General features: G+C 58.2%; 9 protein-coding genes across 9 annotated transcripts; 4 read left to right on the plus strand and 5 right to left on the minus strand.

The window, feature by feature from the left end:
* Nucleotides 1-1,113: 1,113 nt before the first annotated feature.
* B0H64DRAFT_321171 (uncharacterized protein) lies at nucleotides 1,114-4,854 on the plus strand (the record flags this gene model as incomplete). Its single annotated transcript, XM_062800498.1, has 2 exons — nucleotides 1,114-4,070; nucleotides 4,125-4,854. 2 exons carry the CDS (start codon nucleotides 1,114-1,116, stop codon nucleotides 4,852-4,854), a joined length of 3,687 nt encoding a protein of 1,228 aa, XP_062661161.1.
* Nucleotides 4,855-5,956: 1,102 nt separating this feature from the next.
* B0H64DRAFT_392699 (uncharacterized protein) lies at nucleotides 5,957-6,824 on the plus strand. The gene has a single exon (XM_062803577.1). The coding sequence runs from the start codon at nucleotides 6,163-6,165 to the stop codon at nucleotides 6,400-6,402; it is 240 nt and encodes a 79-aa protein (XP_062661162.1). The 5' UTR covers nucleotides 5,957-6,162; the 3' UTR covers nucleotides 6,403-6,824.
* A 71-nt stretch (nucleotides 6,825-6,895) lies between these two features.
* Nucleotides 6,896-8,772, plus strand: B0H64DRAFT_392700 (ribosomal protein S5 domain 2-type protein). The gene is made up of 2 exons (XM_062803578.1): nucleotides 6,896-7,613; nucleotides 7,667-8,772. Exons 1-2 carry the CDS (start codon nucleotides 7,113-7,115, stop codon nucleotides 8,357-8,359), a joined length of 1,194 nt encoding a protein of 397 aa, XP_062661163.1. The 5' UTR covers nucleotides 6,896-7,112; the 3' UTR covers nucleotides 8,360-8,772.
* Nucleotides 8,568-9,722, minus strand: B0H64DRAFT_431543 (uncharacterized protein; the record flags this gene model as incomplete). The annotated part of the gene is made up of 2 exons (XM_062805977.1): nucleotides 9,182-9,722; nucleotides 8,568-9,077 (listed from the first exon to the last, which is right to left on the minus strand). Exons 1-2 carry the CDS (start codon nucleotides 9,542-9,544, stop codon nucleotides 8,568-8,570), a joined length of 873 nt encoding a protein of 290 aa, XP_062661164.1. The 5' UTR covers nucleotides 9,545-9,722.
* A 310-nt stretch (nucleotides 9,723-10,032) lies between these two features.
* Nucleotides 10,033-11,306, plus strand: B0H64DRAFT_392704 (cytochrome c-like domain-containing protein). Its single transcript, XM_062803579.1, has 4 exons — nucleotides 10,033-10,196; nucleotides 10,578-10,768; nucleotides 10,829-10,923; nucleotides 10,982-11,306. The coding sequence occupies exons 1-4, from the start codon at nucleotides 10,181-10,183 to the stop codon at nucleotides 11,004-11,006; spliced, it is 327 nt and encodes a 108-aa protein (XP_062661165.1). The 5' UTR covers nucleotides 10,033-10,180; the 3' UTR covers nucleotides 11,007-11,306.
* A 178-nt stretch (nucleotides 11,307-11,484) lies between these two features.
* On the minus strand, nucleotides 11,485-14,539 carry B0H64DRAFT_129156 (P-loop containing nucleoside triphosphate hydrolase protein). Its single transcript, XM_062798089.1, has 2 exons — nucleotides 14,402-14,539; nucleotides 11,485-14,335 (listed from the first exon to the last, which is right to left on the minus strand). Exon 2 carries the CDS (start codon nucleotides 14,113-14,115, stop codon nucleotides 11,665-11,667), a length of 2,451 nt encoding a protein of 816 aa, XP_062661166.1. The 5' UTR covers nucleotides 14,116-14,335; nucleotides 14,402-14,539; the 3' UTR covers nucleotides 11,485-11,664.
* A 358-nt stretch (nucleotides 14,540-14,897) lies between these two features.
* Nucleotides 14,898-15,502, minus strand: B0H64DRAFT_441098 (uncharacterized protein; the record flags this gene model as incomplete). Its single annotated transcript, XM_062806542.1, has 2 exons — nucleotides 14,898-15,243; nucleotides 15,387-15,502. 2 exons carry the CDS (start codon nucleotides 15,500-15,502, stop codon nucleotides 14,898-14,900), a joined length of 462 nt encoding a protein of 153 aa, XP_062661167.1.
* Nucleotides 15,503-16,108: 606 nt separating this feature from the next.
* B0H64DRAFT_416624 (mitochondrial carrier domain-containing protein) lies at nucleotides 16,109-17,482 on the minus strand (the record flags this gene model as incomplete). Its single annotated transcript, XM_062805179.1, has 4 exons — nucleotides 16,109-16,317; nucleotides 16,381-16,533; nucleotides 16,594-16,782; nucleotides 16,852-17,482. 4 exons carry the CDS (start codon nucleotides 17,480-17,482, stop codon nucleotides 16,109-16,111), a joined length of 1,182 nt encoding a protein of 393 aa, XP_062661168.1.
* A 1,708-nt stretch (nucleotides 17,483-19,190) lies between these two features.
* B0H64DRAFT_441100 (uncharacterized protein) lies at nucleotides 19,191-19,728 on the minus strand (the record flags this gene model as incomplete). The annotated part of the gene is made up of 2 exons (XM_062806543.1): nucleotides 19,191-19,281; nucleotides 19,397-19,728. The coding sequence occupies 2 exons, from the start codon at nucleotides 19,726-19,728 to the stop codon at nucleotides 19,191-19,193; spliced, it is 423 nt and encodes a 140-aa protein (XP_062661169.1).
* Nucleotides 19,729-20,247: the final 519 nt, after the last annotated feature.

A 20,247-nucleotide genomic window follows, 5' to 3' on the forward strand; every position in this document is an offset into this window, starting at 1 on the left:
CGCCCGTGAATACGCGACACCGGACTTGGACGAATAAAAAAATAAACGAAAATCACGGAAAGGTTGGGTTGTTGGTGATGATCTTGGGGGGATGGTTGGCCAGCTCACTTCATTGTCCCTCCTCTCAGAGAGCCCATGACAGCTGGTAACACCTGAGTGGATGAGTGGATCACCAAGGTCATGGAAGCTGAGTGCCCATTTGGGACAAGGCTCCACATTATTAAACGACATCCTTTACACACCGAGAGACCGACTTAGCCATGGTGAAAGCTGGACAAACCAACAAAGCCCGACCTGCCTGGCCTGATCGCAGGTTGAGAACTCGGACATTGTTCTAGTTGCCCTGCACTTTGCCATGCATCAATGTGACGTTTGGTATTCACCAGATGCAGGACTCAAAGCAATTTCTCTGCAGAACAGCTGCCCCCCGGGAAGAGGCTGAGGTGATGACCCGGTCTGCCCGATGTTTGTCTTTCGCTGTAAAGTCCATTCAGGACAGTGCACAGCCAGCTTTGGAATGAATTGATTGGATTGTTTTTCTCAGTCCTCACATCCCGTTTACCCAACTTTGGACCTTTGAGGAATAAATAAACTGCGTTCTATGGAAGGAATTGCCCGATCAGAGAGCCACGACGCAGGGCTGTCGACTCACAAGCCAACCCCGCTGTTGCTGCCTGCAGGCGACCTCGAACCTCAACAGCACCGTCTGTGCCTCCAGCTTCTCTTCGGTCAATGACGACAGCATCGACTCGCAGACCGTAGGGTACTTGCAGCAGGCCACGTAACAACCCATCTACGAAGCGTTATCGTGGTTACAGCCAATTCCCCCATCACCATACTGCTTGGTCTCAATTACATCCCATCCCGTAACTACCTATATAAGGTGTCATTTTGTCAGCTTAACTCCGCCCTGCCTTTCCTTCCTTCGACCTTCAGAGGGAGCGAATGCTGTAGGTTTTCTCTACATCGCTCATTCACGCCAACGGATTCTATTGATCGACCTGACAGACTGGCCAACCAGGCAATTTCTCCACGGATTGCTGCTTCACTCCGAAATAAGGCTGGCGAATAGCCCCTTCTTCCCACCTTTTAATTCCCTCCCTTTTGCCAGCCATGAGCTTCAGGACATTCAAGACTCATGTCTCCACGGTCGCCCAAAAAGCGGCCAGTGGCGCCATCCCCGGTGTGCTCTCCGTGGCAAACGGCGATTCCGACGGCGAGATCGTCATTATATACCACCACGAAAGTCTAGCGGGGGATGTACGCATCCAGGCCCTAGCCCAGGATGTCAGCGAATATCCCGACGGAAATATGTTCATGCTCTGGACCAATGACCCCGAACCGCCACCGCCCGTTGTCGCCGCTATTCAGGAGACGCAGGAGTACCTCATCGGCATGTCGGTCTACGAGATGGTAACTGAGCTGGGGAGTCGACTCGACAAGGAGGTCTGCCGCGCCCTGGACGGCGGACTTGAGAGCGCGAATGAAGCCGACGAAGAGAGTGATGCCGACGACTACGATGCTGAGTTTGACGCAGACTACCCCTCCGACGGAGACGAATTCGGCTTGCCATCACTGGATCCGCGACCCTCTCGGCAGAGCCTACAACCGGTAGAAGGCCAGAGGTTGCTACTTCAGCGCATCAGGCGGGACCTCCGACAGGTAAAGAACGCAGGCTACAAAGTGGGCTTCCTCGATAGCTTCGGTAAGGGCTCCGCCACCGGCCATGTCGCCATCTCCATCCGAGTCGACAAGCTGGCCCTGCCCGACCAAGTGTTGGAGGCGTGGGATGTCGAGCCCACAGAATACGTCGTCCTCATCCTGCGCTTTGAAAACCCTTACAGTCCGTTGGACAAGGTCATAGACCAGGCCGCCGCCCACACGCAGGTGGCATTCCGCATTGGAAAGTGCAAAACATACAAGCCGTCGCTCCGACAAGCCCTCCGGTCTTTCTCCGAGCCCAACCGTTATCTGGCCACCGATAACTACTTCGATACGAGCGATACAGAGCGGGAGGATGATGGCGCCGCATTTGAGAAACTCCTCGTCTCCAACTCGTTGGACTCGTTCTTGGGCGAGCGCTTCGTCTCGCTCTTGAAGATTCGTCAGGCTCACGGCGTCCACTGGGAAAGTGCGAATGAGTTTTTGCTGTCGAGGATTGGGCTCGTCGCGGATGAGTGCCGGCCCCCAGCCCCGGATCCATCTCTTGGGGGCGGCTCCAGCAACACACCTAGAGCCCCCGAACACCACCACCATGTCCTCGGCTCGGACCATCTTCTAGAGGGTAACCCCGAAGGCAATCGCAGCCTCCCGCTGATAGCAATGCAGTTCGCTATGCGGTACTTTGTGAAATGCACCGAGTACTGCCTGCGGTGTCACCGTCGACTCGAGAAGGGCTTCGAGGCCCTGCGTCCGTATGTCTGCTCTGACCCGCTGTGCTTGTTCCAGTACATGGCCATGGGATTCGGTCCTTCTATAGAGCATGAGGTTCTTACAGAGCCTTATGTCGTCGATCTACTTGTTAGCCTTTGCTACGCGGCCATTCAACCAACCGCCCCGCGTCCAAACAACAAGCTCAGTATCCGCACTCTCCCGGTTGGGTTGCGCCTCAGGGTCCCGGATCTGGACAACGCCACGGCCATACCCTTCAAGGCGAAGGTGGGGCCAAATAACGAGTACCTCGTCTTTGAGGACATAGGAGCCAACGAATTTGGCGGTCGTCTGGCACCGACCGAGTGGCTCGCCTTTCGGAAGCCCGGCCAGAGCATTGCCCGGCACGCACGCGTGCGAGAGGTGAATAGCGCCACCAAAACAGCCGTCGTCGACGTAATGGGCGAGTCCTTCGCCTGCGGGGGCGTAGTGCCAACACAGACCGGCGCTTCCTGGGCTCGACCACAATCGCCCTCGACCCAGTCGGAAGCTGACATTGCCGATGTTTACCTCTACGACACCGACTTTGACTCCTTAGAGGACGTTAGCAAGGTCAGCGCTATGCGCCACGTTCTCGATACTCTCCCCTCCATCCTCGACCTTGAGGAGTGGCTAGCGAGCCATCCACACAGTACCCTCCGGTCCCTAGAGCGCATATCCCCGGCCGCCGCATCGCTCCTTCAATGGATCGTATCATCGAACCGATCTTGCATTCTCCAAGTCGACCGCTCCCGGGCTGTTGCTCGGCCACGCCAGGGAGTATCGGGCACTCAAACCCCAGGCACGGATCCTCTGGATGACCCTGGAGCAGCTGGCAGGGGCAGGAACCGGGAACACGAGCGCATCTTGGGGATGAAAGGATGGGTCCAGTTCCGTTTCGCCCAGGGCTCGCCAGACAAGGAATTACGGTTCAACAGGGCACTCCAAGAGGTTGCTGAATGCGAACACATCAAGCAAAACCCAACCCTATTCGCCTGGCACGGGAGCAACCTCGCCAACTGGCACAGCATCGTGCGGACCGGTCTCGACTTCCAAGACATCAATTCGGGGCGCGCCTACGGGAATGGTGTCTACTTTAGCCCGTCTCTCGACACAAGCATGTCCTATTCGAGAGGGGGGCAATCATGGCCGAATTCAGACCTCAATATCAACACCTGTCTGAGTTTGAACGAGATCATCAATGAGCCGACGAAATTCGTCTCCCAGACGCCGCATTATGTGGTTTCTCAACTGGACTGGCACCAGTGCCGTTATTTGTTTGTCCGGACTGTTTCCGGGAGGGCCGAGCCGCCAGCGCCATTCGGGGCGGGAACGGGTCCTACGTTACCAGTAGTAGACCAAACAGACGATGACCGACAGTTCTACCCGCAAGCCGAAGGACGCGAGGTCCGGGGCCAGGACAACCGGGTTTTACAGATACCCCTCACTGCCATCCCCCTCCGGACCGTTGGCCCATCAGCCGTTGCGCAGGTTGGTACTCCCAAGCGGGAAGTGCAGCTGCTCGAGGACAGCGATGATGACGACGTCGAGGACCTGGTCTATCTGTGCTCGGACGACGAACTCGACGAACCCAGCGGCCCGCCGAGTAAAAAGCCGGCATCGCGCGCCTCGAGCATAGACATCGCAGCCGCTCACAGCAGGTACGTGAAACCCCCAGTCCCTGTGTCCCGGAAGACGCTAACCAACCCCCACAGCGGCAGCGACGGACCCCCGACCCCAACCAGCATCAACATCGACCGGACCCTCACCGACTTCGACCCGGGCGCCCTCGACCTCTCCACCCTGTCCCGCCTCCAACCACCCTCCTTCGCCACCGACGCCGGCACCAAATCCCTCAGCCGCGAGCTGATGCGCATGCAGGCCGCCCAGTCCAGCACCCCGCTCCACGAGCTCGGCTGGTACATGGACTTCGACAGCGTCAGCAACCTGTTCCAATGGATCGTGCAGCTGCACAGCTTCGACCCCACCCTACCGCTCGCACAAGACCTCAAGCAGGCCGGCCTGACCTCGGTCGTGCTCGAGCTGCGCTTCGGCGCCGAGTTCCCCTTCTCGCCGCCCTTCGTGCGCGTCGTGCGCCCGCGCTTCCTGCCCTTCCTCGAGGGCGGCGGCGGGCACGTCACCGCGGGGGGCGCCATGTGCATGGAGCTGCTGACCGCCTCGGGGTGGTCCCCTGCGAACAGTCTTGAGAGTGTGTTGCTGCAGGTGCGCATGGCGCTGGCGAATTTGGAGCCACGGCCTGCGAGGCTCGACCCGAGGTTTTTGAGGAGGGGGGCGGTGGAGAAGAAGCGTGCGGGGGAAGAGGTGTCTGTGTCTGTGGGGGGGGATTATGGGGTCGCGGAGGCGGTGGATGCGTTTGTGAGGGCGGCGAATGCCCATGGCTGGGCTGTGCCTGAGGGGTTGAGGGCTACGGCTATGGGGGTTTGATTTGCCCTACCTACCTGGGTATCTGGGTGGGATGTTTGGCTGGCTCGGGATGGGATGGGTATTGTCTCATTGAGTAGTTCTGTTCTGTTGGGGCCGGGATGATGATGACGTGGAATGTATTATGCGGATACTGGGGTCCCGAAGATATGGACTGGAAAGTGGCCTCCATGTCATAATAATCACCTCCCTAGGTACCGACCTAGCTTGTACCGGTTGTGTGTTTTCCGTTTGGGTTGTTTTCCTGGTATTCCGGTGTTTCGTACTGGTTAGGGCTGTGAGAGGCACTCAGGTTGCCCTGGTCAGGAAGGGAGAAGGGGTCATCACTGCGTGGGTCGTAACCTCCTTAGGAATGAAAGCGTGACCTTTCCTGTTCTTCATGTTGGCCCTTCCCGCCGTCCACTTAGTTCTCACCCTAGCCACAACGATGATATTCCTCAACGTGGTAGTTTCCCTTTCCGCCTAGATGCCCAGGGAGGAGCAGTATTGGTGTGTGCCTACAATGTGTGCCTTCGACTTCCAACTTGGGAAGGTTTCCGAGTTGCAGACGGGAGTTCATCGCAACCACCGCCCCATCCTTGTTCTTTCCGTGAAAGAATATGATACCGCGGATTGAGCATTACCTCCTTCTGTTGTTGCCGGCCTGGATCCAGCTCCTCTCGTTTATTTAACCATCATTCCATTCTCTTCCTGGACCACCATTTCCTCTCTTCTCTCACACACCTTCGTCCTATTCGTACAATCATCCCGCCTCTCATCGATACAACCAGTCCCATTCTCCCGATCATCATCACTCCGTCTCCTACTTTTACTATTGGCGTCCCGATGTTTTAACCCGACTCAAGGACCCCTTCATTTATACGGCGTGCTGGCCGCTCCGGGCCCTCACCTGATCGTCCTCGATGAGCCGACCAACTACCTGGGCGGGCCCCACAACCACCTCAACCGTGGCTCTCTCGGTGCCCTGTCCGGCGCGCTGAAGACCTTCGAGGGTGGCGTGATCACTATCACGCATAGTAAGGAATTCACCCAGGACCTTACTGAGGAAGCGCGCACATTACCGACACACAACCGAGATCAACACACGCACCACACAAGCGACTGCGGCTGTCGCTCCTCCGGGACAGACAAGACACGCTCGCCAGGGTCCTGAATCGGATTTACGCGTGGGTGCGTACCGCGCCACATACAACGACCTGGCGTTGGACACGCCGAAATCACGGGATAACGGAGGCCTTTGGCCTAAGCATTGTCTCCCGGATCATTGACTCAGAGGCCAGTCTCCTCACTCATCTTCTTCAACATGGCCGGATGTTCATCAACGAAAAGGCGACCGACGCAGCCTCCGGGGCCGAGAGCGTGAAGCCTTACATCACTGTCGTTGTCGGCGACTCGGAGGGTGATGGTGTCGTCGACGCCCTTCGTAAGCGCGCTATCCCCGGCACCGCCGACGCCGACGCGGTTGACGATGACGGAGAGGAGGAGGATAAAGGCCGCTGCAATTGCACATTCTCAACTTCTCTCTCGCCTATGGCGCCAAAATACTCCTGAACCAGACCATGGGGATGATGAGCCCTAACCCGATTCTCCCTAATGCGCAACGCGGTTGTTGACAGGTGCCGTGGGCTAGATGGATGGATAAGATGTTTAAGGAGAGCGGGAGCTGGAGGAATACAACCCGATACGTTGCCGGGTCTCGGTTGCTTGATATTACGGATGTTCTCGTGCTGGATTGGGTTGCCCGGGAAAGCTGTTGGTCGAGCAATGTGTCGGATTATGGGTGTTCGGGGGTACTGTACCCAACAGCGTAGTTAACTCGTAGACAAACACTGCTTTTTGTTTTCTCTCGTTAATGGTGGTTGTCGCTGGTGGTCAAGCATTGAGAACACTGTCGTCGCATAAGTGTTTAAATCAATCCCGACTTGGAAGTTATCGTAGGTATGGAATCTGTACATACGAAGCAAGGAGGTACGAATACCTAACGACAGATTAACTAGGTAGTGTAATCCCATGAAAAGCCCCTGCTCAGCTCCATGCAGCCTCACCCCACATCAGCCTCACAGCGCCCCTCACCTCCAAAATTTCAGCACCGCAACCCCAAACAGGCCAAGCTGCTGAACAAAGCTCCCAAACCAACCAACGAGGGAGGAAAGCGACCACTTTTCCCAACCGACGGACAATAATTTCGACCTTGACACACATGGCGTGGGGAAAGGAGTAAAAATAAATTATAATAGAACAACCCCGAAAAACAAGCGACAATGGCATCCAGCCAACACGTCCTCCTCTCGCCCGCCGAGCTTGCCTACCTGCACGCCTCCCTCTCCCTGACCCCGCCTATCCGCCCCGACGGCCGCTCCCCGACCCAGTTCCGCCCGCTAGTTGCCGAGACGGGCATCCTACCCGGCACCAACGGCAGCGCCAGGATATGCTTCGCCGACGGCACCGAGGCCATCGTCGGCGTCAAGGCCGAGGTCGAGAGGACCGCCCAGCGACCGGGGGAGGATACTATCTTTCTTGAGGAAGGTGGTGTGGAGGGGGGTGATGATGCTGATGGGGATGGGGAGGCGAGAGAGGGTGTGGATAAGAGGAAGGGGGATGCGGCGTGGGTGGAGATGACGGTTGAGATCCCCGGGTTGAGGGACGACGATTCGGGGACGGCCTTCCTATCGGCCATGCTGAGTGAGGCGCTGCTTTCGGACGGGGAGTTTGCGAAGCGCCTGTGGATCAACCGACGCTTTCACTGGAAGCTCTACCTCGATGTACGTCTTGCACGGTCAATTAACCCCTAACGCACACTAACCATCATCCCTAGATCATCCTCATCTCCCCGCCCCTCTCCTACCCCCTCCCGCTCCTCTCCCTCACATCCCACCTCGCCCTCCTCTCGACCCGCCTCCCGCGCCTCAAATCCGAAGGTGACGAAGACCCCTTCTTCGACGACGACTGGGCGGCCGCCCCCTACCTCTACCCACGCACCACCCCCACCACCACCTCCTCCACCTCCCCGACAACAACCACCGCCGCAACCCGCCCACCAATAACCCTCCTCGTGATGGCCGTCGGCAACAACATCATCTTCGACCCCTCCAAGGAAGAGCTCACCGTCGCCGACGTCGCCCTCGCCGTATCCGTCACGAGCACCGCCTCCTCCACCTCAAAACCCCACACCGACAACGCAGACCTAAAAGAACCAGACACAGAAGCCGGCCGCAACTTACGCCTCCTCTCCATCCGAACAATCGACCCACCCTCGCGGCTAACCCCGCCAGGCGTCGCCAACGCGGCGAACGCGGCCTACGGCGCGAATAACGGCGCTGCGACGGGGGCCACGCAGAAGATGCTGGAGGCGCAGACCGCCGAGACGGAGGCCGTCGAGGGGGTGTGGAAGGCGCCGCGCGGCGGGGCCAAGAGGAGGGTGCTCGGGGCGCTGGTGCAGAAGGTGCTGGAGCGGGGTGGGGTCGTGGATGAGGTGTTGGATGCGTTGGAGGCGGTGGATTTGGGGTGATTTTGTGTGTTTGTGGGGGGTTGTGGTGTGTGGGTGGTGTGGGAGGGAGAAGGGGGGGAGGGTGTGAAGGGGGTTGTGGTATTGTCATGATTCTTTTTTGTCTTCCCGTCCGTCCGTCCATCCAGCCATCCACCCATTTGCAGCTGCGCCGCCGGTTATTGTACAATCCACCCCTTGTATGTCTACATAGTCAAGCCATCCAGCCCAATCAAAAGATACCCAGCCACCCCTTCTTCGCCTTGTCCACCACCGCCTGCCTCTCCCCCTCCGTCAACCGCCTCGCTTCGTGTCCCCCATCTTTCTTAGCCTCGCTACTCCCAGCAACAGCAGCAGCAGCAGCCCCCACCGGCACCGCCGCCTCCTCCCCACCCCTCCCCACCGCCACGGGGCTCGCATCATCCACACCCGCATCCGCACCCGCGTCCGCATCCGGCCGGATGCGCGCCATCGGCTGGTTGAAAAGCCCCACCTCGTCCGGCATGCCGTGCGCCTTGCGGTAGGCGGCGCGCTTGGCCACGTCGTCGACGTTGCGCCGCCGCTTCTCGTTGATGCGCGCCGTCTTGTGCGCCTCGTGCAGCCGCACCACCTCGACGACCATGCGCGCTGATGCTAAGGGCTGGTGTAAGAAGTCCGAGGTCGAGGGCAGCATGTCGGCGAAGGGGGAGGTTTCTTTGAAGGAGAGCGTGAAGGTGAAGATGGCGAGCGTTGTTAGGGTGCCCTGGTTGGTGGGGGGGGCATATGTTAGTTGGGGGTGTGGTGGGGGATGGGGGGGGGTTGGGTTGGGGTGAGGGTGAGGGTGGTGGTGAGGAGAGGAATACGTACGACGGTGATGACGACGTGGATCCAGCGGTTGTGTAGGAACTTGTGGGCGAGCGTATGTTCTGGCGGTGCCATGCCCGGGTAGTCCCGCACGGCTTGCGCCGAGACTTCCTCATAGCTGAGGTCGCCGCCGTAGTGGCGCGGCGGGGTGTTCTTGGGGAGACGGGCGCCGTGGGAGGGCGGGTTGAAGCGCTCGGGCTTGGCGAGCACTCGCCCGCCGGGGGGAGGATTCGGTTTGGTGCTGGCGAGCCGGAGGAAGATGCGGCCCGGAGCGGAGGCCGAGGTCGGGGTCGGGGCTGCCCGCCGCCAGATCAGGCCGGATTGTGGGAGGAGGAAGCGGGGGATGGAGGCTGTTGCGGATGCCATGGTTGCCGTCGAGTTCGGATGATATTTGAGCGAGGTCCGCACGGGGGATGGACGGAGCCAGATGGGTGATAGACAGCTGCACTTCTGCAATTGGCGGCCGGAACGGACCCTCGGCGTTCAATCAGCAAATTGACGGAGCAGCGGACGTTGTGGTGCGGCTCAATCGGGCGACCCGGCGAGTGGTCAAAAAAATCGCATGCGTGAGGTCGTTGCTGCAAGGTCCCTCTTGCTATCCCATTTTGGTTAGCGCAGTCCTAACCCTTGCCGCTCAAAGGCGTGGGTGCTGTGTTCTGCCAGAAAGCAGGGAACAGGGACATGCCGGATGGGGTGCCGGTCACTCCCGAGTTTGCCCGGAGAGACTGACTAACTCTCGTGACCTGATTGGCACGCGTCACGTAAAAGGTGGGCTGAATTGTCCAACCCGCTGTGGCTCGCCCTGGGGCTTGGCAGCGGTCATTGAAAGGAAAAATCCGGTACCAGGCATGGCACAGCGCTCAGCCAACCAACACCTCACCCTGAATTTTTTCTTGAACTCTTTTCTACCTTTCTCACCTCCAACCTCAGCTCACGATACCTGCTCTTCTTCAGCTACACCTACCTTTACACACTTCTAACTTTTAATTCCCAACCGTCAAAATGGGTTCCGCTCCTGGTATGTATCTTACGCCCGTTACTCGCTTCCGCTCCCCCGATCTCGAATATGGCCGCTTGCAAAAGCCGCCATAGTATGGTTACCGTCAGCCATTGGCACCCCAACACACGACTAGGAGGCTCTGAGGACGGCTTGCTTTGTCAGGCTAGGTCGTGTACCTCGAGAACCTTGGGGGGGTTCCGCCGCTGTCGCCCGCAGAAGCCAGCACTCATCACCGGCCGCGACCTTGCGTCATTTCTCAGGCGCAAACCGAATCGCGAGCCGGCGAGCGAGGCACAAGGGCCAACACACTGCGCAGCGGAACCAGCCACTCGAGAACCACCAGAAACCCGTTTTTCCGTCGATCCGGCAGGGACAATTAGCTGACCAGACTGACCACAGGTGACGCCAAGAAGGGTGCCAACCTCTTCAAAACCCGCTGCGCGCAGTGCCACACCGTTGAGGCGGCCGGCGGCAACAAGATCGGCCCTGCGCTGCACGGCCTGTTCGGCCGCAAGACCGGCGCCGTCGACGGCTACGCCTACACCGACGCCAACAAGCAGAAGGGCATCACCTGGAACGAGGAGACTCTCGTATGTCTACCTGGCCGCAGACAAGACCCTGTTTTCTCTGTTTGCTAACGCTGCCCCCAGTTCGCCTACCTCGAGAACCCCAAGAAGTACATCCCCGGCACCAAGATGGCGTTCGGTGGCCTCAAGAAGGACAAGGACAGGAACGACCTGATCACGTATGTTTTCCTTATGCCAGAGATACTTCACCACAGAATACTAACGCATGCCCCGTAGCTACCTCAAGGAGTCCACGGCATAAATCCCGGAATAACCGAGGTTTCAACGTCGTTGTAATATTATCCACACCAATTCATCACAAAAGAGCGAACCCTCACTTAGGGGTTGCCGGTTGCCGTTGCGAGGGAGACAGGGAGTTGGTCCGTTTTTGCCATGGCCTTTTTTGCATTAGACGGGGCGGCTCTTGTACAGCACTCACAACCATTTATTACTTCTACTTTTTGTACAACATAGAGGGCGACGACGACACTACTACTAGACGAGATGTCCTTGGGCGGCGCAGCCCGATTGATGAAAATACGATTCCCTACTCTGCATGACGCTTTACAGTTCCTGTTTCTGTGGGTTGAGCTTTGGGTGACGTGTCGGCAGACAAGTGAACAACACCTACCCGGGGAGGCCAATTGGTTCGGTTGCCGAGATCCCGAATCCCGAGAAGGGCCATTGGTTTACAGCAGGACTCCGGAGCAGCGACCACGTAGGGGAGAACAGGGCGGAGAAACGTGTTCCCTGCAATAAGCAGGTATCATCATGGATTCAGCTCGTTCGCCGCTCCGGTTCAAGACCGCCGCGGAGAAGAACATTTCTGCGCGGAAAAACAAGACAAAAACAAAAACAACCCCTGAGGGGTGGCTGTATAGATTCACACAAACAAAACTACCTATGTAATCCACCCCTAACTACCCCTCAAGCGCGTACCGCCCCGCATCCTTGACGCTCGGCTTAACCTCCCGCAGCGCCTTCTCCCAGTCCGCCGACGTGATCACCGGATCCGCCGCCGGCCCGTCCCGCCCGCCGCCGCTGGCGGCCTGCTTCTGCATCAGGTAGGCCCGCTCCAGACACGCCTGCGCCGCCGCCTGCATCAGGTTGCCCAGATCGGCGCCCGAGAACCCCGTGCAGCGCATGTCGAGGGCGACCTTTTCCAGGTCGGCTTCGCGGGTTTCTGTTGCGGTGGTTGCGGTGGTGGTGGTGGTGGTGGTGTTTGTGGTGTTTGAGGGGGTGGTGGCGTCGGTCATGTCGACGTCGGTTCCGGTGCCGGTGCCGGCGGCTGCTGTGGTGCCGGCGGCGGCGGCCTCGAGCTGGCGGCGGTCGGCGCGGGCCTTGGAGACGGTGTTGCGGAAGAGGGTGCGCAGGATGTCGACGCGGTCCGGGGCCGAGGGCAGGCCGACGTAGATGCTGGTGCCGAGGCGTCCCGGCCGGCGGATGGCCTCGTCGATGATATCCGGCCGGTTGGTGGCGCCGATGACGTAGATTCCGGACCGGTCGCCCACGCCGTCGAGCTCGGTCAGTAGCGTGTTGACGACGCGCGCGCTGGCGTCCGAGAGCGAGTCGTCGCGCCGCGGTACTAGCGCGTCCATCTCGTCGAAGAAGAGGATGCAGGGCGCCGATGACTTGGCCCGCGCGAACAGCTGCCGCACTGCCCGCTCTGACTCGCCTACGTACTTGTTGAGCAGCTCCGGGCCTTTGATTGAGATGAAGTTGGCCTTGGACTCGTTGGCCACCGCCTTGGCTACCAGCGTCTTGCCGCACCCGGGCGGCCCCCACAGCAGGATGCCCGCCGCCGGCTTGATGCCCACGCGCGTGAAGAGCTCCGGGTTCTTGATGGGGCCGATGATGGACATCTCGAGCTTCTTGCGCACTTCGTCGAGCGCGCCCACGTGAGACCAGGTTGTGTCTGGGATGGTGCTGAAGCCCTCGCGTTTGGAGGCGGGCTGCACGCGCGACACGGCCGATTTGAACTGGGACATGGTGATGTGGCTCTCTTCCCAGGGCGCGCGGCGGTGGTCTTCGAGGAGGACCCAGTCGCGCTGCTTCTGCGAGGCCGCGGTGAGGTAGTCGGGGGCGCCCAGGGCGCGGGCTCTGCGGAGGAGGTCCTCGAGCTTGCCGCGGCAGCTGCCCGACACGGCGGCCTTGACAACGTACTGGAGATCGCTGCCGACGTAGCCGGGTGTCAGCTTGGCTAGCTCCCGGAAGTCGACGTCGTCTGCGAGGCTGAGATCGCGGGTCAGTGATCGGAGGATGTGTTCGCGCGCCGTCTCGTTCGGCATGCCCATGTCGATCTCGGAGCTGAAGCGGCGGCGAATGGCCGGGTCTAGAAAGTCGGGTCGGTTGGTAGCCGCTAGGACTACCACGTTCTTGCCTAACGGAGTTTGTTGTTTAATCCGGTCCATGCCGTTCATGATCTCTGCCACGATACGGCTCTCCATGCCCTTGTTTGCGCTCTCTCGTCTCCCCGCGATGGAATCAATTTCGTCGAAGAACACAAGGCAGGGTGCGAGGCGAATGGCCTCGTCAAACACGTCGCGGATGTTCTTCTCAGATTCGCCCGACGTGCCTCCGACGATAGACGGCGCAGACACCGGAATAAACGCAGCGCCTACGCTCCCGGCGACGGCATGGGCGAGTGTTGTCTTTCCGCAGCCCGACGGGCCGTGGAGCAGGACGCCGTTGTCGTAACGGTAGCCCATCTTCTCGCAGGCCTCGCCGGCGCAGAGCGGAAACCACACCTCATCCAGTAGCCTGTCGAGCGTGTCGTCCACGCCAGCAATGTCCAGGATGGACACGCTTGAAGGAGGGCTCCGGTCGACTTCCTTGGGGCCGCTTTTCCGCTTCTTGGGTCTCGGTTCCCCATTCGCTTGCCTATCCCCGGTGGCGGCGGGGGCATCCATATTGGGCGTCCCCACGGTAGCCTCGGGTGGTGGCACGCCGGGAGTTGTAGCTGGTGTTGCGGCGGGTGTGACGGTAGAATCTGTGCTGGCGCCCTTTTCGTTGTTGGCAAAACCCCAAGACTTGGCGATCTGGCGATTGATGATATTTTGGTCGCGCTCGGCTTTTGCCGCCTTTATCCTTTCTTGCTCCTGGGCTTCGAGAAGATCATCCGAGTCTTCCTGCTCGTCGGCCTTGGATTGGTCTTTCCGTACCGTCAACACGCGCTCGATCGACTCCTCCAGTGTCTTCTTCTTTTGGCGGGCGAGGCTTGAGTTTGAGCGCTTGATGCTGTCGTAAACTGATCCTACGGCGAGCCGGGGTTTCCGTCCGCTTTCGCCCCCTTCTTCCTCCAGTTTGAGAATTATTTGGTAGACCTCACGGTCTAACCCCAATCTCATGTTGGTCCCTTGCCGCCGTGACATGGTCTGCTGGTATCAATAAATAAGGGAAAGACTAAAAGAAAACAAGAAAAAGAGGCAAAAAACGACAAAATAAAACAGAGATAGCCGTTTACGTCGTCAGTCTTGACCAAACCTGACAGTCCTGTGATGCAGTGGCCGAGATGCGCTGCTTGTGTAATCATGGATGAGCTCAGTTCACGAAATGGCAAAAAAAAACTTGTGAGCGTTGCGAAGGGTACCGCTGCCGTACACTGTGTCAATACAATACTCTCGTCATGCATTTTCCAAGTTACCCCGAGGCGCTCACCTGGTTTGTCAATGACACTTTAAGTACGAATTCATATCTAATACCTACTCCGGGATAAATTCTTGCTCCATTCCTCTGAAGTCAACCAAATGAATACGTGGCCAAACTTGGGCAGTATAATCCTTTGAGCGGCATGATGTACTTGTCGCACTGTGAGAAAGCCAATCAGAAGCCAGGGGAATGACACACGACCGACATAACTTGGAAGGGGGAAAACGAAGAGAGGAAAGGCATAGGGGAAGTATTTGAAGAGCACTGATAATACGGAGCCCGGGGAGGAGTAAAAGTGAAGAAATAGTGGAGGTGTGAGAAGGAAAGGAAGGAGTGAAAGAATTGGAAGGCAAGATCGGTATCACCCAGCCCTAACCCTCGTCGTGTGTAAGTCGCCCTCCCAACTAAATAGGAAACAACTCATTACGAATAGATGGTCTAGATCTTAACACAGTCAACACCGCCTGCTTCCACATCTCCAAATAACATCCCCAAAACCCCATCCTCACTCCCCCCCACCATCAACCCACACTTCCCAACCCCCCAATCCAGCAACGCCCCACACCCCGTCCGGGTCCAGCGTCCACAGCACCGTTACGCACCGCGCCCACACGTCTGATCTCTGCGTCTGCTGCTGTTGTTGTTGATGCTGATTCTGACGGCGGTGGTGCTGCTGGTCGTCGTTGGAGGGGGTGGTTGCTGGGGTGGTGGTTGGAAGCAGCTCGGGCGCTAGGTACGACCAGGTTCTGTGCAATGAGCCGTCGGTGGGGATGAGAGTGGTGTGCTCGCAGAGACCGAAGTCGCCGAGGCGGAAGTGGTACGTTTGGGGGTGCGTGGTAGAGGTTGTGGTGCTGATTTTGATATCGGAGGGGAGGGAGATGTGGCGGGTTGGTTGGTGTTTGGTTGGTTGTTTTTGGTGTTCGAGGGTGCGGGGGCGGCGGCGGCGGTGGTGGTGTAAAAGATGTTCTCGGGTTTCATGTCGCGGTGGACGTACCCCAGGCCGGACAGGTAGGCAAGCGCCGGCAGCATTTGGGGGAGAACCTCGTCGGCGATACGGGGGGGGTAGATGAGGGGGTGGTCTACGTTGAGGTCTGCGAGGCTTCCCTCCATAACCAGCAACTGGTTGAGGAGTATCGAATCGGTCTTTTTCACAAAATACTGATCTCCCAACATCCAGCAGCCATATACTTTTTTCGGTGGACACAGCTCAAGAGATAAGAGCAAAGGTCATGTCGTGTTGGCTTTTTGAAGGCACCACGGCTAGGTCATTCGAAGACGATGGAATTTGTTCCATTTCCGCAAGTTGTATAACCATATGCTAAACCCTCCTCTTCGCGCTCCGGTACCAAAAATGATTGACGCCCATCCACGACCTTCCACAAGTGAGTAATCTGACAAACACCCCAAAGACAACAACGCCCATTCCCTTTGACGCCCACGCCCCAAAGGGAAGAATGATGTGACGACGAAAAAGACAGCCAATGCAAGATACGCAGCCCATGATATGCACCGCCCAGGCAGGTAAGAATCCCATGCCAACCGCCTGCCAAAAGAATTGTACAATTTCGCCCCTGCCAGACAAGCGGGCGGGTAAAAAGCCACGGAAAAGTCAAGCTGACCCGATGTCCGAGCCGAATAATAGACAGACAGAGATAGTGGGAATACACAGGCTCATTTGACATACAGGGATGAGAAAGGGGCTCAGGAGGGGTGTGGTTAATCCTCCCAAGCCTTGATGCGCTTTTTCAAGAATTCAAACGAGGAGAAGAAGACGGCGTTCACGGCACACGACCGGCCCATGGACACGCCCAAACCGCGGTACATGTTGCGCTGGAAGAATCGGATCTTGACCGGTTCGACCGTTTGGCCCTTGGAGTACATCAAGGAATTGCGCTGGTAGATTGATTTCGCGGAGTCAACTGGATCTGGATAGAGGAAATATTAGCTTAATGCCTTGTAGTATATTTGGTACTGGGGGGATGACTTACAGATTAAGGCCCATGAGACAATACCACACAGCCCGCCTGCGACCAGGACAGCGAGTGGGTTCGAATGGGTGCCGTCGCCTCCGAAGGTGGTTAGGAGCTGTTTGCTGCTCTCGTACGTCATAAAGTAGGTTGCTGTGCCGAGCGTGTCGCGCACTGCGGACTGGAGTTAGCCTTCCTCGCTACCATGATCAATATAGAAAAGGCGATGCTTACTCAGGTGTAACCTGAATCCCGTGTACAGTCCGCCAATGCCCCGGTGCTTGATGATATTCCCAAGCGTCTTTATGGTTCCCTTGTTCTGATAACTCGCGGCAATCGCATGGCTCTCCGGCCTCGGGCAGTTCTTCTTGTCCGCTAGCAGGACCGACACCTGAGCGCTGAGCTTGGTCAACTCGAAAGGGCCTGACCAGGACAGTCAGTATCACAACCTCCCGTCGAGACCCAATCTCGAGCCCTCCGGACTAAACTCACAAGCAATCGCTGTAATACAGGACCCCGCCGTCGCGCCGGCCGCGCCAAATGTCGCCACGGTCCACATGTTTGGGTAACTCCCCGACGAGCTGACGTGTGCCATAACATCCACGCCAAATTTGCGCTTGACCCAGTCGCAGTAGGTGTACTTGGAGCGCTGGTAAATGGAGAAGGAGACTGTCCGAACGAGCGTGATGCTGGCCATGGGCGCCGTGACGCCACGGAAGAAACCCCGGAGCTTCTCCTTGTTGTAGGTATGCTTCACGCAGTCTACGAACCCGGCGTACCGGTACGTCTGCATGCGCGTCTTGACGCTGTCGAGCGGGAATGTCGTGAGAGTGGAGAGCACGCTGGAGGCCGACGCCGCCACCTCGACGCGGTAGCGCTTGACCAGGCGCTGGTAGCTCGAGACGGCATTGTTGCCAGGTGATGTTGGGCTGCCGGGGGCAGAAGAAGAGTTGCGACTTAGGGCGGCCGCTGCGGCTGCCGCCGTTGCCAGCCGTGGGTCTGGACAAATATCCTCATCGACGTCGGTGTCATTCCTTTTGCTCAAGTTTCTGTCATGTTTTTGCGTTTGTTGTTGTAGTCGCTGCTGGCCGTCGTGATTCTGCGAAGGGGGCGAAGAAGGCATGGTGGGAGATGGAGGGCGGTGTCCATAGGCTGGACCATTTTGTAGGAGGGGAGCGTGGTGGTGGTCGTTGTGAGGGGCGGTCTGAAGCTCAGTAGGCATGCTATTTTCCTGGCTCTTCCCGTTGATCGTTCTCGTTGTTTTGTTCTTTCGCGCCGCTTCTCTCGTTCGTGCTATCGCGTCTCGGCAGGGCACCTCTCACGGAGCAGCCGTTAGCTAACAGACGGTGGTCTCGGGGGCGTCCGAGACCAGAGTCATCAGCAGCACGGTCGCGAAAGGGCCTGAGCCAGCAGGTGAGGGTCCATAAGAACCCCCGCCGGGTTGCTGGAAGGGATGCCCCTTGTCGTTCTCTTCGTCAATGGGTGCTCGGGTGCAGCATTGGCGGGTTACGAAATGAAGGAGGAATGGGTGCAAAGGTGGACGAAAGAACCGAGAGTCAAAGGGAGAGGGGCAGCTGCGCAGGCGTCGATATGGATGCCCTGCCCGTAACGGGTCGGGCGTCAATTGGCTGATCGGCGGACGGCGGGGCCTTCAACTCGAGTCTCCTAGGCTGTGTAACGGCGATTACAGTTCGATGAGGGTAGATGGCGGAGGGTAGGATGGTTGGCCGAGCTTCAATTGCGGGGTTGCGATACAAAGAAGCTGCCTTCCATGTGGTGTGGTCATGCAAGTTCAGGTCCAAAAGCTCAGCTCTCCGCCACTGGGTGGTTGGTTAGTGAGGTGCGAGCGCTCGATTCCGGGGCATTTTTTAGCGCGGGGCCCGAACTCGGCGAATTCCGTCACACGTCCGTTCACTGGATTCGAGCAAGGCAAGCGGCACTGAGAGCTGTAACTCTTGTGGCTACATATAGAAGCGGGGAACATGAGGAAGATCACCACACCACCGTTTGCCGCCGTTACGTTTATCGGGTGGTGGACGGTGTGCGGAACAGGCGACGATGGCTTCATGCCCGGTGAGCAGTCGAACAAGGGGTAACGTCATTGCTGCACCATCGATTGCCGAATTGAGGTGGGTTGTCTGCAGCCGAGCGGAGCACCACAACAAGTCAGCAACGAGCCACCCGCCGCGGCCTGTGATTTTGTCTCCGGTCTGCATTTCGTTATCATTGATGGCGAAAAGGATGGTGAGCATCAGATGCTGTTCCCACAAGATGTCTCCATCGATATACTTCCCATTCTCAAATCCGCCGATGAGTACATGATGCCAACCAAGAGTGAGCCCACTGCGGTCCCTCCCACTGGGACATGGAATGTGTGACAACCGGCATCCTGCTCGACCTTTTCGTCCCACTAGCGCTAGTTCTGAAGCCAACCGCATATCTTGTAGATCTGCTGGGGGCGATCGGTGGGAGGGCCCTCGAAGTTGGGGTCCGAGTCCCTTGATTCCTGAATTGCAGCCAGTTTGTTTGACCAGTCGCACTTCCTCGGAGTGAACCCAGACTCCAATCAGAACCTCACTGGGGAAGCCGAAATGCATCTTCAGTTCCGTTGTGAAACCCGCCGCTGTGCACCGCAACGGCTCGGCTCCCACCGGCATCAGCCGCAGGGACGGCCGAAGGTGCTGAAGCTCGGCAACGACACCCGCGAGGGGAATCTTCTCGGTGGGGCCACGGCATGGCATTGGAGTCGGAGGCTGTCACCCGGCAGCCGGTCCGGCAGCCGGTCCGGCAGACAGGACTTGGTACCCGCGACGAGCTCTCAAAGAAGCTTCTCATCGCAGACACAACCCCATGGTATCATTGAGCATAGCAACCGTACGTTCATAATGCTCGTACTGCGTGCCCTTGATGACATCCTCATCCCTTTTCCCACACATCACACATTAGCATAGCACTCTTTCCAACAACCACCCCCCAACCCCTCCAAAAGGCGGGGGGAAAAGAAGAAAAAAAGAAAATTGGAAAGAGCAAAACTCACTTCCCCTTCCTCCCCTTCCCCTGCTCCTCCATCTCCATCCTCCGCACCCTCACCCGCCACGGCGTGCGCGACGCCTCGTTCTCGCGCTCCCAGTGGACGCGGCACAGGTTCTTGAGGATGCGGTGCTCGAGCCCGCGCTGCTGGGCCGCCGCGTTGAGGAACCAGACCGTGTGGCGGACGCGCTGGAGGTCGAAGGTGCCGCGCGGGTCCCGGAAGCCCGCCCGCAGCTGCCGCGTCAGCGTCGTCCGCGACGGCTGCGCGAACTGCACCGCCCGGAGGCCGGCGCGCAGTAGCTTGCGGTAGGCTTGCACGAGGTCTTGGGGGGTGGCCATTTTTTTTTGAATTTTTTTTTTGGATGGGGGTGGGTGTTGCGCTCCTGGTTTATGTGGGAAGGTCGGATGAGTGGACGGGAGGTTGTTATGAGGTGAGTTGAGTGAAGCTGAGTTCCATGATGAGTTGAGTTGAGTTGAGTTGGAGTTGGGTGGAGGCGAGATTTTGGGGTGCTGAGTGCACGGGCCAATCAATGGACAAAGTGAAGAGACTCTCCCAGCTGTGGTCAAGGGGACAAGAAAAGATTTCGGGAATTGGGGTTGCGAGGTTGCGTAGGTGAGTAGAGCGTGTATCACACCGCTAATTCCCAAAGTGACGGCAAACAAACTGGTGGAACGGCGGGGAGATCAGACCCTCAATTCAACACCGTTACCGCTATGACAGAAACGACGACAGACTATGGTCCCACTGAACTACACCAACAAAGACAGACATCTAGGTAACCGCCCGAGAATCATTAGGCCCAAGCCCAGAAAAAGAGAAAAACACATCCCAGAAATATCCTGCCGCCCGAGCGGCAG

The sequence above is a fragment of the Chaetomium fimeti genome (assembly GCF_033439085.1).
Source record: "Chaetomium fimeti strain CBS 168.71 chromosome Unknown B0H64scaffold_3, whole genome shotgun sequence".
NCBI lineage: Eukaryota > Fungi > Ascomycota > Sordariomycetes > Sordariales > Chaetomiaceae > Chaetomium > Chaetomium fimeti.

Excerpts from the sequence above, each read along its gene's own strand:
- B0H64DRAFT_392699 (XM_062803577.1), top strand. The coding sequence starts at position 6,163 with ATGTTCATCAACGAAAAGGCGACCGACGCAGCCTCCGGGGCCGAGAGC.
- B0H64DRAFT_392700 (XM_062803578.1), top strand. The coding sequence starts at position 7,113 with ATGGCATCCAGCCAACACGTCCTCCTCTCGCCCGCCGAGCTTGCCTAC. Across the intron at positions 7,614-7,666 it reads ACTGGAAGCTCTACCTCGAT|ATCATCCTCATCTCCCCGCC; the intron begins GTACGTCTTGCA and ends CATCATCCCTAG.
- B0H64DRAFT_392704 (XM_062803579.1), top strand. Across the intron at positions 10,769-10,828 it reads CCTGGAACGAGGAGACTCTC|TTCGCCTACCTCGAGAACCC; the intron begins GTATGTCTACCT and ends CGCTGCCCCCAG. Across the intron at positions 10,924-10,981 it reads GACAGGAACGACCTGATCAC|CTACCTCAAGGAGTCCACGG; the intron begins GTATGTTTTCCT and ends CATGCCCCGTAG.
- B0H64DRAFT_129156 (XM_062798089.1), bottom strand. The coding sequence starts at position 14,115 with ATGTCACGGCGGCAAGGGACCAACATGAGATTGGGGTTAGACCGTGAG.